Genomic DNA, 14,687 nt, shown 5'->3' with positions numbered 1-14,687 from the left:
TGTCTTGGTGTGGTTTTTTGTTTTCCTTGCTTATTACTGATGCAGCCCTATATGTTTTCTCCATGTATAAGTGAACAGTTGTAAGATTTCTGTGTTGAAATCTTGTCTGTTGTCATCCACTAAAGATGCAAGCTAACATCATCTTCACACCCGAATGTTCTAAAATAGAAGTCTCATTAAAATAACGGTTAAAGGCACAGAAATAAAAATATTGTGAAGAAGAAATTGTAGATAGCAGTATGGGATTTTGCTCAAAGGCACAATTATAGTTTACCTAAACCCCATAAAGTTTTAGTGGGTAAATAAAGTGTAAGTTATACAGGATTTTTTAAATTCTTCTTTACTTTTTATTTTGTGAAAGTTGAAGAACAGGTATGTAATTTACACTAATCCCTTACTCGTATGGATTTTTAATGAGTTATAGAATGTTTTATATATGCAGGCTTTTAAATGCCAGTCTTCCAAGAAGGTCACATAAAGATGCTTATTATAGATGGTGAAAAATGGTGGAATATCCAGTGTTACGTATTCTATCCAGGACTAGAAAACTTTGATTTTAAGAAATACCTAAACTGAACGTTTGGAAGTGAGATTAATTATGGACCATTTGGAACAGTCAGAAGGGAACTTGTGAATGAATATTGGGAAAAGTTTACATGAAGTGTGAGAATTATAATCTATGGGATGATTTTACAGTGAAGATGGTGGTAAAGATGTTGCTTATTTTAAATCTTAAATGGTATTTGCAGAATCATGTTAATGTTGAATTTTAAGTTCTTCAGTCACATAGGGCTGCAATTTTCCTCTCTGCTTTAGTCTTAGTTTTTTAATGGTTTTTTTTTGTTTTCTTTATTAATATTGAGAATACTCTTGTGTAATATCAAAATTGAATGGGGATAGTAACCACCTGTTGTTTCTTACAGGTACTGCTCCCAGCAGCTGGTCTCTTGCAACTGCAGGATGTGAAAAGAACTTGCTGTGAATTTCTGGAATCCCAGCTTCACCCTATCAACTGCCTGGGGATTCGTGCTTTTGCTGACATGCATGCATGCACAGATCTCTTGAACAAGGCCAACACGTATGCAGGCAAGTTATCACTAGTATAGCATATAGCTTGGTATCCTTGTGTGTGTGGGTACACACACAGGTTCCATGCCCATCTAAGCCTACCCAGACAAAACTGAATTTTATCCAGGGTATTGCAGATGTATCTTCTGATGAAGAGCGCATTTGATACGAATGAGTCTAAGAGAAATAGTCTTCTGGCTGTAACATAGTTATAAGCACAAAGAGGTAGCATCTTCATGGCCTATCAGGGCCATACAGGGTTCAAGCAATTAGTAACCTAGAAAGAAGCTATCTCCCTGTTTAAAATTTGCACTGTCATTTAGGGGAAGGTATCAGGAAAAAAGAATTAAAATTTTGGCAGCTGCCACAAGCCAAAGTCTGTAGGAAGTACATGGGGAGGAAAGAAGACAAGGGCATGGAAAGGGAGGCTATCTGTAGTCCCTCTAGTACACTGGCTAAGAAGCAAGAAATGTACCAGGAGTATTGTGTTACTGACTTGTCTTCTGAAAATCCTACTCATCTAGCCCAAGACTTTAAATTTCCTACTATAAAGGTCACCTGTAGTCTCATTCTTCTACCTTGACATAAAGTAGATGGAGGTGCATCTTCTAACTAACCAGATAGCTCAACCAACAAAATTCTACTTTCCTTGTAAAGGTTCATGGAATTCTTAATTGTATTACTAAAAGTACATTGTCATGGTCATCTCAGAAGGTGTTATTCATATCTGTAATAGGACTGTCTCATATCAAGTCTTGACATATTTGAAAATGAGGTTCTCATTTTGCTTGCTGTTGTGAGTCTAAAGCAATTCTCTTTTGGTGGTGAAGTAACAGTAGTGTTGTATGAGGGGTCAAGGAAGAACAATTATTCTCTTTTCCTTGATGCTGGCGGAAAAATGATGGACTGAACTTTAAGATAAATGCAAACAGGCTAAAGCGAATCCAAGGAAGTTTAACATGAACATAGTAAGAAAACAGACTGACCTATGACAAAGACTGTGAGAGAAGAGAGTCTTTTCAGTCAAGAACTAAATGGCTAGGAGGACGAGGGGGAATGCAGATCTTCCTGTGCATAAAAATGACTGAGAATGAGCATGCTTGTGAGGTATTTTTAAAGTCATTTCAGTTATTAAGCAAAAAATCTAACTCAGAGTAGCACAGATCAGGCAAGCTGTCTGTGGAAGTTATGCACTCTCTACTCTTAGGCAGCTGTAAAATACCCAATTAGAGTAGCTTACCATTTAGGTTGATCTAAATCATGTTTGTGTGCAAAATTAGATGATTTGAAGTCCTTCTAGCTTAGATTTCTACAGTTCTATGAAGGCTCAAATATTCGGTTTTTTCTTCTTCTTTTTCTTCTTTATATTCCAAATGCATTTTCTGCTGTTGGGAACTCTTACACATGTAGTTTTCAGATAGTGTATTAGTAAATTGGTGATTTAAAAATTACTGGATTAAATCTTATTTGACGGCCCTTGATACCATTAAAGGTTGCAAAATGCAGATTACTAAAAAGAAAACAAAACATTGTGTAAGCTTGTAGCTTTGTAACATAACACTGTAATCAAAACTAAGGCTTTTCATTTGTTCAAGTAGCAATGATTTTAGTGCTCTTTTGTGTGTAGAGTGCCCTGGGGTCTTGATGTTTGAGTTAAGACTGAAGATGTTACACCGAGGAATTACTTTTAAATAGAAGCTTTTTGTAAGGAACAAAACCACTCTCTTATAGGATTTAACTTACTAGCCACTGTAGTAACATATTTCGATTAGATCTTTGACAGAGTAGGACAAATTCATTTAGAAATTCAGAAGTCACTGGTTGTCAGAGGTTGACAGTGACTCTCAGGTATGCCTTCTTACATGCAGCTTGCCCTAGCTGCCCAGTCACAGATCTTTTCCTGTCTTTTCAGTGTCTCTTGGATGTTTCATTTCTACTTCAGGTTCAGCAAAACTGAAGTGCTTTCCATCTAAACATCTTTCCCTTCTACCTGTCTTCCTCTGTCCCTGGTGACTTCAGTGTTCTCCCAGTCATTCAGGTTCGTAAACTTGACAACTTAAACTCTACTCTGCCATTTTCTCTCTACTACTCAGTTGTGTGTTCCTCTATTTTGTTTATTCTCTCCCTTCCAAATCTGCTTTACGTAATGTTTCCCTTTTACTGCAATGTAAATCTATCTCATAACTTCCTCTCTGTTTGCTAAGGTCATTTTACTACTTCTGTGATACTCCTTTTCCCACTAGATCAAATTCTAACCTCTCATCCTTGGCTTTTCCAGTTCAGCAGAATTACTTGAATCTTTTTTTCTTTCATATCTCTCTATTGCTTTTGTGCTTGGAACTAATGCTTTCTTTCCACTGTAATCAACCACTTTCCATTTCTGTCAGATTCCTTCAGAAAGCAGTTTTCCTCGTCTGTGCTTCCCTTTCTGTCTTCATATTATTGGAGTCCTGATGGCCCGTACCACAAGCTGCCAGCTCAACTCCTACTGTGTTTTTGCTATATCTGTGTGGTGAATTTTAAAGCAATGCACACTCTGTTCTTACTCTTGATATAAATATGCTGTGCATAGTCAGAGTATGAGCTACTTCATTGCATTGCAATCTCTGTGCTGCCTTCCTTAATCCGTAGCACTCTGTCAGGCTTCATACAAGAGCAATACGGAGAAGAGAATTTAAAAACAAATATCCTGAAAAGGCTGCAGAAAAAATTCATGTGATTGTATTGCTTTGCATAACGTTTCTAAAATATAGAGTGACCAATTAGCATCATTATCAATTAGTACAGAGTTAAAACTGAAGATTTTCCTGAAATGGAGCACTAAGTGCTCCAGTTCATATGTCTAGGTATAAATAACAGGCTTTTTATTACTTTGAATAATTTTAGACCTCATAAAAAGCAGGACTTTGATGAATGCTGTAATTCCTAGAAGGCCTTAATTCCTAGAAAATCTCTTTTCCAGTATAGATTGGGTTTTTGCTTTGTTTTGTCTTGTTTTTTCACTCCACTTCCAAGAGATTATAGTATTTTCTATCAAGAATGGATGTTTCAGGAAGAAAAAATAAATGCAGTAAGCTCATATGATTAGATGTCTGTCAACAGAACCCTTGGTTGCCACCTTAAGTGTGAAACTCAGGTATACAGATTGGCCATACTCAAGTTTTTAGTCCAGTGAAATTGTATTCAAATTATTTATGTATCAATTAAAACAATTTCAAAAGCTATTCAGGTTGTTTTTGAAAGTACTAGCTTTTGTAATGCATACCTTACTCGAGAAGTTTTAATGTGTGAGTCAATGACTTTGTGATAACTGTATTTAGACTATTATGCAAAGTTTCTTAATTAAATCTTTTTTCTTTGAGTAATATAAAATCAAAAAAAGCTATTATATTTTTCACCTTTTATGCAATAGGAAGCAAGGCATACATTTATTAACTAGACTTAATGTTCAGATACTTAATGTTTTAGGGAACACATTTTGGTGTAGCTGTTTCTTAATTTTGTATTGTAGGTTTTTTTTCCACCTTCTATTCTGACTATGCCTTAGTTACTTCTAAACATCCTTTGTTCAATCTGGTAGTAGAAGCTAATATTTATGTAGATTACTTTCTAGAAATGTAAGATTTAAGACCCTGTCAAGACCTTAAGTGCAATATTTGTTAAATGTGTTTGAGAGCACAGGAACTGTGTCCAACTTGTAGCCCTCCCTCTCTGGGTCATTTTGATCAGGCATCTTTTGCTGTGCCAGGAAGCTATTTGCTGGTCCTAGCTGGGACTTGCAACCTATTAAGCAGAGCACAGGCATGCTCAGTACTCCTGGTAAAAGCAGGGAGGAAGGGTTGGCCTCCATTTCTTCTTGGAATAGGCTGATCATCAGTCTTGCTGGATTTCTGTCAGACTCCCTGGTTTTGTTCTGTACTGTTTTATATCCATTCAGGTCAATGCTTTTGCTTTTGAATTTTCAAGCTGCTTAGTGCCTGTATCTGAGCCATGACAGCTTCTTTCCCCTCCACCCTCCCTTTCTTATCTCAAATGGCTCTTTGTACTTTGTCAAGGCTCTTTCTTACAATTGAAAAAATTTTATCAAAAGTCTAAGCCAAATATACATGGCTTTGCCAGTTCAGAATTAGGCCTTGTATCATAGATAGCTGAACTCCCAGGGGCAGACATTTCGGGATTAAGGCTCCAGAAACTAGAACGAGTACAGAAGAGGATTATTAGATTGAAAAAGTAGTGGAAATTTTTCCCTGCTAGGGAAAGCAAAAAGCACTTGGATGTTTTACTTCTTTCAGTCTTTATTTTGCTACACTTGCTATGTAATATTTACGAAAAAGAGGCAGGGAGATACTTCTGCTAATAGACAGTAATAGCATAAAAATAATTTGATGCCAGTATAGATCAGAAGTTATTGGAAAAGTGAAACTCTGGAACTTTCTTCCAGTGGGAGTAAAACCCCAACTTTCATTAAAGTTGGAACTTCATAAGCCTGTGGTGGAGTTGGTCCTACTGTAGCAGAGTGACAGATTTCTGTAATTTATAGGAGAGACATTTGTATGTATCTATGATGCCGATGGAGAGATCTGAAAATAGTGGACAATTGATATAGATTACTTGGAATGAGCTTCTGCTGCAATTAAACTTTCTGAGATGTGCCTTGTTCTTGTGATGTTCTAGAAAGCAGTCTTGCTCTGGATCTTGTCGCACTTGCACAGTCAGGGACTACATTCAGCTGAGGCTTCTCATCCATCTTTCTTGTGTTAGGATTCCTGCAAAGAGCATGTAGCATAAGCGCTGCTAGTCTGTCCTCAGTTTTAGTCTGATATACATCTTACATAGTCTTAGATGATGTTCATGAAATAACAGTTTTTCCTGAGAATATGGTGCATTTTATAGTTGTAAAATTATGTACCACCTGAAGATAGATAGATGCCTTTTAATGAAGAGGGGCATGCCATTTGGACTAGAGAGAACACTTGCTTGGTGCTTAGGCCCTAACATATTTCCTAGTTATAACTAAAGAATAATAATGTACTTCCACTCACTGCATAGGCAGGTTTGGGGTTTGGAAACGTCGGATTACCAGTGGAAGAAGTGTCTTTTGAGGACCTGCTTTACACAGCAAACCTTGGCCTTTAGCTGAAGAAACTTCTTAGGGAATTCTAGCATGCTGTGTTGTACTTCACTGTGGGATACAGTATTCTTGATTCTGGTGCTCTAAAACTTTAAGCCCCAACTAGACTTGGAAGCATGCATGTCTTCTGCAGGCTATTTTTGTGTACATTTGTATGCGTGAGATTGGAAGGATGTAGTTAGCAGAATCGTTCTTATGATTCTATTCTGAGTAGCAACGTCTGTTGCTATGCTGCTGTTACCTTGGCTGCTATGAATTTCATGGTGTTCTCAAAAGCAGCTATTTAAGCATAAAATTGACAAGTAAATCAGATTTTTTTTAATTTATTTATTTTTTTTTTAAAAAGAAAATTCTGGTTCTCCAACTGGCAGAGCTTGTGTCTATCTCTCCATAGTAAGGCTGGGGGTCCTGCTTGACCAGTGCCTTCTGTTAGGCCACTAGCAAAGACATTTTTTCCCAAGCAAAAAAAAAATTCAAAAAATCACAATCTGACATGGTGAATTGAAGCAATAGTTTTAAAAACTAATTCTTGCTAATATATTTGTTTCCTTTGAGAAATTTTCATTGTCCTCTCAAGTGAATGTAAGGCTTAGATCTTTCCAAGCTCCCATGCTCTGCATTGGTATAAACCAAAAGGTTGTAATTTCATTTCTGGAAGGTTCCAGCTGGTTTTGTACCATTATCACATCAGAAAGATGGAGGTACTCACTCCATCGTCTGTTTTGTGGAATAGAAGTAGTTGGCCTAAACCAGACAAAAGACACGAGACTTGATATATTTGGTTGTGATAGTTTGTTTCACACACTAATATACACTGGATTACTGTAATGAAAAGATCTAGGGAATATGAAGGGGTTTTCCCTTTTTTCCTGCTGCAGTCTCTGACACTGATAAGGTCTGGCCATATTTTTCATATATGTTACTGTGGCTTTGGGAGAATCTTTAGGAGATTTCTGAAAGCGTACAAAATGTTAAAAAGGTTTCTGGAAATGAAGATTAAGTGTCATGAGCTGCCGGAACACCTCAAAAAAATGTTAGAAAATGACTAAAGCCAATTAGTGATGGAACAGAAATTTGGGCAGCCTTCAACAATGTCATACACAGTGGCAAACACTGACAACAGCCACCACTGTCATTAAAGAAAATGGAGTTACAGGCTTTTAGTTTTGTCTACGATAATTCTCTGAAAAATTTTTGGTCTGAGGGAACTTCAGCAGACCTTTGCTTATGTACTTTTTTATTCCATTTAGTAAAGACAATTATGCCAGAGGAGGTCTGGCTATAGGTGTATAAAAGAGTGAAATAGTGATTGTGAATCAATCCACAAATGTTTATAGCAAAAATGTCCTGTGCAGACTTCAGATTAGTTTTTCTTTGTATGTAATAGAAAAATTTAGGGTCAGTATCTTTCTGGACAGCAAGACTATGTGCCTTTTGGATAGAAGAAGTAGGTTGTGTGTATAATACAGGTCTCCCGAGTCATAATGAAACATAGCAAAAAGTGGTACTTTTACAACTCCTCTTGTTTTGCTGTGCTCTCTGCTGGCATTGTTTATTGTACTTACAAACATTTTCTTACTAGCCCCTTTCATGTTGTTAAGAACTTCCTTTTTGTCCTTTTAGCTTGTCCCTAAAGCTGAAGTCCTGTCCTACTGGTACAGGGCAGACAAGGACTATCTAGCTATTCAGATAGAAACTATCTCTATCGTTTGTGAAAATGTGAAAATCTGTTTTACATATGCAATTGGAACAGATATTTTAGAAATGTCCTAAAATGGAAGGTAGTTGGGGTTTTTTTTTTTGTTTTTTTTTTTAAGGCAGATTTTAGTTTTGATAATAAAGAAGTAGGATTCTACTTGCTTAGGAAGTGGGAATTTGTGAGCCAAGCCTCAGCAGCTCTGAAGCCAGCTTGTTCCAGGCTGCCTGAATCTGGAGCCAGCTGGCTTCAGTGTCTGGGTAAAGTGGCAAGAAGTAGGGCAGGATTCCAACACAAATTTGTCAAAGTTGCACACTATGTGGTTTGGAGGAAAAAAAACCTTTTATGCTCGCATGAAAAAATCCAGCCAGATAGTTCTATCTGTTTGCTTACCTAGGAGATGTTCATGAAGAAAGAACTATGTTACCTAATGCAACTAATGAAAACCAAGCTAATTTGAGACTTTGCAGGGGACAGATGCATGAAATATTTAATTACATCATAAATTTCTTTAATGATGTCCTAAGTTTCATGATGTTTGATGTTAATATCGCCAGATTACCAAAGCTTTCAGGATGTAAGCAATAATATGGGATAATACAAATACTAACCCAGAAGGCAAAAAAATGTACACCCTTCCCCAATTTAATTTAGAAAGAGAGGCTCTAAGTGGGATTTTTGGAACTCTTAGTACTGGATAATATTATTTTAAAGATAATGATATCCTTCATATTAAAAGGAGGCAAAAATTTTGAATTTCATAAGCATTATTTTAATATATGATAAAATAATGCCTTCTGCCTTCAATAGTTGATCAGCTTTAGGTAAATTGCTGCTGGCAGATTTAATGGGTGGGTTTGCATTTCCTTGTTCTTTTTCGGTTTCTAATTATTTTGAATAATCCATTTAACAGTAATTTCAATTGGTTTCTGTGAAAAGGTTATCTATCAATCAGTTAAAATGGTCTCCTTGACAACAATAGATGTGGCTCTTAAGATACAAGTGATTTCACCTTATCTCTTTCTTTTGGATGACTAAAATTTATATATCAATCTACTCTCCTACTTCTCTTTTCATTGTAATTCATTCAGCTGAGGATTTGTTTCCAGGTATTGCTGGAGAACCTGAGCCTGTAGCTATTGACTGAGTAGTTTGTTTTAATTTCTCCTTTTTGTGACTCTTCTTTCTTTTCTTGGCCATGTGCCTTTTTTTATGCTTTAAGCACAGAGGCTGACATCCAGTGAAATAAGTCTTATGCTTCGTTAAAATACTGTCTCTCATTTTTTAGTTCCTTCCACAGTTCTCTTTGTAGCATGAAAACAGGAGACAGCCTCACATTCATTGTATTACTTTGAAAGTTCTCAACTTTTTCTTTTCTTGTTTAGAGGCTGTGGTCTTCCTATTTAGAGCATGTCATAAGTCTAAATCAACTTAAAAAGCAAGGCTTTTACATATGAGTCTATCAAATTAACTGGGTATTTCTAGTTTATGAAGTGTATCCTGTTGGATGTGATCCACTGTTGAATAGGCTTTCTCAGGGAAGACGAACAAGGCTTCTGAACCTCAGATTTGTTTGTGATCCCCTGTTTGCTTCCTAACTCAGCTTCTGAGTATATAGTCAGGCATCCTGTTTTGTGGTGCTGTCACTTGAAATTGGGAGTTTATCATAAAACTAATATATGCAAATTACCTTTCTCAACATCTATTTGCCATATACGAATAGTAAAATCAATCAGATACTTACTTCAGTAGCATTCCTCAGAAAATTTTACTTCAGCTTAAGAAACTGTGTATTCGTAGTCTGAAAAGCAAACAAATATAAAGATTTGTAAAGAGCAGAAATACTGCAGAAAATACAACCCACTTATCGTAAGAGAATGCTGCGGAATTGGAGGAACTTCAGTGATGATGATTGCATGAACAAAAAGGCTGGTAGGATAAGGGACTGAAAAGGCAAAGACTGTACTTAGAGATGAAGGCTAAAAAGGAATATAGAATGATGAATGATTTTGAGTAGACAGGTTGCAGTTTTCCCTGTCATTGTATTCAGCATTAGAACATGGGGATACTAATTGAAAACTGATTAATGGTAAACTGGGTGTTAAATTTAGATGTGGAGCTTTTTGTTCAATGAGCCTATGGGATAGTTACAATGGGAAAGTATTGAAGTCAAGGATTGAACAGGATTCAAGGAGACTGGACTACATCTTACTAAACTTATTGTTTAGTAAAATTTGATTATGGTAAAATATTATCCTTCTGGCTAGCAGTCTCTCAGCTTTCATGGTTATAGTGAGACCTTTATGGGAGGAGGTTTTATTCTCATACTTTTCATATAAATTCTTGGACTTTTGTATGGAGCACTTTGTGCTGCCTGTTTCAAGGAACAGTGTGCTGAACTCCATAAAGGACCAGAATTGTATTGTGTTAGATTTATCTTTTTATGCTTTCTAGTCTTTAGTACAGTGCAGAAAAGCTTTTTAACCCTGCAAAGTTGACCTGAAAAATTCAGACTTCTTGAGCTGGAAGCATTCAGCATTCTTTAGGTTTTTTTAGCAGCTTAAGACAGTTTGTCAAGCATGGAGTCTTAACTATAGTAGCACTAGTGGAGGGATAAAAATGGCTTCAAGAAGTTCTTTAGTTTGAATACGTTTGATGACCTTTTTCTAGTTGTTCTAATTTTGAGTGAATTCTTAAATTCCCACGTAACAGTTGTCCCTGCTAAGTTCTGCTAGAATAGCTAAAGAGAGGAAAAATAACAGTCAATTGGATGAAGCCTAAAAAGCAGTTTTAAGGAAGGGAGAAGACAACTGAATAACTGAAAAACTTGATAAAGATACATGCTCTACATTAAAAGAAAATGTCTGGTTCTACAACTGAAACATCGAATTTTGTCAGTTTTGTTAATTTCAAGTTGAGGCATTCAAAAAGAAAATCTACATATTGCAGAGATAGTGATATGTAATATTATTATGACCTTGGAGAAGCTCTGAGAGACACAACAGAATCCGGACTTGTTTGATATTGTTGGTTAGGTCTAATGAATCAGACATGGTTCATGTTGAACTACAGGTTTAAAACATGTTTGCCAACTACATACAGAGCATGTTCTTTCCTGGAATCTTCTTTTTTTGTATTTGTGTGTACAAAGGTAGCAAAACTTAAGTAATTGTCAAAGACAAGTACTAAGATGAAGCAATGCTGAAAATGTTAAATTGGTATGATTGCTCCTTTTAGTATAACGTGTTTTAATATTTCCACCATTTTCAAGAATTTTTAAATATAAAAGCAATTTGTGAGACCAATCTTTATATCAAATATTTTAAGTTAAGGTATTGTTTCTAGATACGACAAAATAGCTTGCATATTGGATCATTTGCCTCTGTTTTTTTCTCAGCTGCTTTAATGCTTGTTGTGGGATACCCTCTGCACTGTATGTTAGAGTATTTCTTTTTGTCCAAACAGAACAGCACTTTTCTGATGTCGTTCTTAGTGAAGAATACCTCAATCTTGGTGTTGAGCAGGTGTGCAGTCTTATATCCAGTGACAAACTCACGATCGCCTCAGAAGAGAAGGTAAGACCATCTGTATCCCAGTATTGGGTTTATTCTTTTGAGTGAGAGAGTGAGCTTGCTCCAACTGCTCTTGTACACTTGTTTGGACATGTTCTTTGTTTCCTCAATGAAATGAAGCATGTATTCTGCTTGTTTAAAGGATTTTTCCTAAAAGTATTAAGGATTTTCCCAGAAAGTATTGTCAGTCTGATCTTGAAAATTAATCTGAACTCTTAAAAATCCTAAAAATGTATGCTATTACTTAACATTTTGTTCTTTGAAAAAATGGAAACTATGTATAGTCCTTGTCATCTTCAAGCAGGACAAACAGAACACATGCTGTGAATTACATACATAGGAGTTTGGTTTACCAAGGGATAAATAACTCCAAGATAGTAGTTTGAAGAGCAAGTGTATGCCATCTACTAAGTTTAACATCAGCAGTCCCACGAATGTATTAAAACTCTGTATGTACATGTGGGCTGTTGAGCCTAACTGAACATATGTGGGTTGCAAAGGAGATGCCTAGGTAACTTGGTATAACCAAACTTCAGTTTAAATATGTGTTGGCTTATCTGTAGCTAGAACTCATTCTTTTAAAGACATTTTGGAAACTCTGTGATCTCAGTGAGCCCAGTGCAGCCCTTTTAACCTCTAATAGTTTTCAGGTTGTAGATGTATTCATTTTGACCTTTTGAATCCAGTTGCGATCAACTTAAAACATGTTGTTTTTTCTTTTTTCCAAGGATAATATAATTGTACTAACACCTCTGTTCAAATGAGGCTAAACTGGATTCAAAAGCATGTTTGAATTGTGATTTGCATGGCTAGGTAGTGTTTTGTATTAAAACCTTTTTGGAACTTTGCATCTATCTGCTTAAACTGCAACTAGCAAAGTCATGTTGCTGTCCCCTTACTACCCTGAAAGTCAGGATCTATCACTTTGATACATGTGATGTTGCTTCTGTGGAGTATAATTAAGGTTTTAATGCTCTAGATGTATGATCGGCTGCTGTGCAACAGAGGAGAAACTAGGCTTGGGATCAGTTCTCCTAGTAACACCCAGTGATGATAAGTAACTTGAATGATGATTTGGCGGGTCAATTCTCCAAGAAAGGAAGAAAAGTATGAGTATTGTAATATCATTGCTGCTGTGTTGTTTGTTTACCTAGTTTTATTGGGGTTTCAGTATCAATGAAATTACTGTGTGCATTTTGTCAATGTAGCATAGCTATCCTTGAAACACCAGTAGAGGAGTGATAGAAAAAGTGACTGGCTAATGCATCCTCAGAATTTTATAGTGGATAAATAAGGAAACAATAGGAGCTGTAACTGCTGTCATCTTTTCTTATATTAGGAATTTCAGTATAAGCAAAAACTTTTTTTGGAGGCACGCTGATATATTCATACTTATGAATTGTAAGTCAAGGGACTTGCATTTGTTTGTTTTCTGGAAGGTATTTGAAGCAGTGATAGCGTGGGTAAACCATGACAAAGATGTAAGGCAGGAGCTAATGGCACGCCTGATGGAGCATGTTCGGCTGCCTTTGCTTTCCCGGGAATATTTAGTTCAGGTAAGCAAAAAGGAATACTAATTCTTCTGCACGTGAAAATTTCTGTTTGTTTGGGTTTTTTTTTAATGCCAGATTGATAATTTGGAATTTAAACAGTGGAATGTAGTGTGTTACTTATAGTAAAAATAAACAACCACTACCTCATATGCACATGCACACAGACACACAGAGCCAAATGAGGGATTGCCACACAGAAGATGACATACATAAGTAATTTATTTGTTTGGTTGACTACTTATTTTACCACACTAGTAATTCGAATTATTTCATTCACTGAGATCAGGTTAGCTTTCATTTGTAATATGATCTTTGATACAAGATTTCTTTTTGTAAGTGAATTTTCAATTTCTGAATTGTATCTACTGTATAATTTGGTTAGGAATTAATGACAAAGGAAACACACCTTTACCTGGCCCAGATATAATACTTTTTTTGAAATTTTATAAGCTCATTTTGAATATTTTGGTGTCAGGACAAATATTTAAGGTTGAAAATGTGAGTTCAGTATTAACATTGGATAGTAGGTGTAGTAGTAGGTTGGTAGGTGTTTATTTTAAAAATTCTGGTTTATGATACGCATTTCCTTGTACTTCGTGTGGGTTGTTTTGGGTATTTTAGTTTTGGGTTTTGTGTGGGGTTGATTCTATTTTTTTTTTTTTTTTTAATTTATTATTTTTATTGTTGCAGGGTGGCTTTACTAGTTTCTTAAATTAGTCTCCACCTATCCCCCCCTTAAAGTGTACTGTACTCTCTGTATTTGAAAAGTCGAGAAATGTGCCTGATTGCAAGAGAAGTGATTTACTTTGCCTAACACTGTTTCTTCCCCTTACTAATTGAGAATCAACGTCTCTCTATTTCTCTTTTTCTTTTTAGGGACTGCATATTGCCATCACATAAATTTGTGTTTAACTGGTTAAATGACAATCTAAAAAGTCTGATTAATCTGCATTCATGTGATATAACACAGGCTTTATTACACTTCAGATTGTGATTTGTGTTTTACTTCCTTAACGTGCTCAGACCTTGTTAAACTTCTATTAATAAACAGAGAGTTGAAGAGGAAATATTGGTTAAGAACAGCAGCGCTTGTAAAGATTACCTCATTGAAGCTATGAAGTATCACTTGCTGCCAACTGAGCAACGAGCATTGATGAAAAGCACTCGAACAAAATTGAGAACACCTGCTAGCCTTCCAAAAGTAAGACCCATATTTTTCTAATATACTTATTTCTTCAAACTCCATTTCAAAAGATGAGAGCGTTACTGTCTCTGGAGGTATTCCAGTAAAAAATTTTGTACAACTATTTATCACAAAAATCTAACAAGTGATTAGCTTTATGCTCTTATGATACAGATATTTTAGTCTCCCACCTACACACACCACCACCACTATCTCCCCTTCCAATATATATTTTTTAGTATGTGCTTCAGCATCAGAGAAATACACAGTTGTGGGCAAATAAGCCTGGTTTTAAAAAAGCAATCACAAAAAACCAAAGACTAAAGCTTCTGAGTTGAGACATTTTACTCCATTGTTACCTAAACATTGCCTTTCATTCATTTTAGAAGAAAACAAACCAAACATTAGTTATTATCTTGTTTCCAATGAAGTAAAGTTTTCTCATAGTACTGTTATAGCAACTGCAATAATGGAATGGGAGATA

The 14,687-nt window shown here is 35.9% G+C and overlaps 1 protein-coding gene across 1 annotated transcript in view; it reads left to right on the top strand.

Annotated features, from left to right (window-relative positions):
• Positions 1–14,687, top strand: part of KLHL2 (kelch-like family member 2) — a 49,077-nt gene that overhangs the window by 23,123 nt on the left and 11,267 nt on the right. The window contains exons 2-5 of the mRNA XM_010024204.1: positions 924–1,086; positions 11,361–11,470; positions 12,907–13,023; positions 14,072–14,221. Coding sequence (XP_010022506.1) covers positions 924–1,086; positions 11,361–11,470; positions 12,907–13,023; positions 14,072–14,221 — 540 coding nt within the window. The remainder of the gene's footprint in view (positions 1–923; positions 1,087–11,360; positions 11,471–12,906; positions 13,024–14,071; positions 14,222–14,687) is intronic.

This window comes from Nestor notabilis, unplaced genomic scaffold (assembly GCF_000696875.1).
Source record: "Nestor notabilis isolate BGI_N333 unplaced genomic scaffold, ASM69687v1 scaffold25041, whole genome shotgun sequence".
Classification (NCBI taxonomy): Eukaryota; Metazoa; Chordata; class Aves; order Psittaciformes; family Psittacidae; genus Nestor; species Nestor notabilis.
Note: the sequence above shows the minus strand (reverse complement) of the source record. Positions and strands in the feature narration are given on the sequence as shown.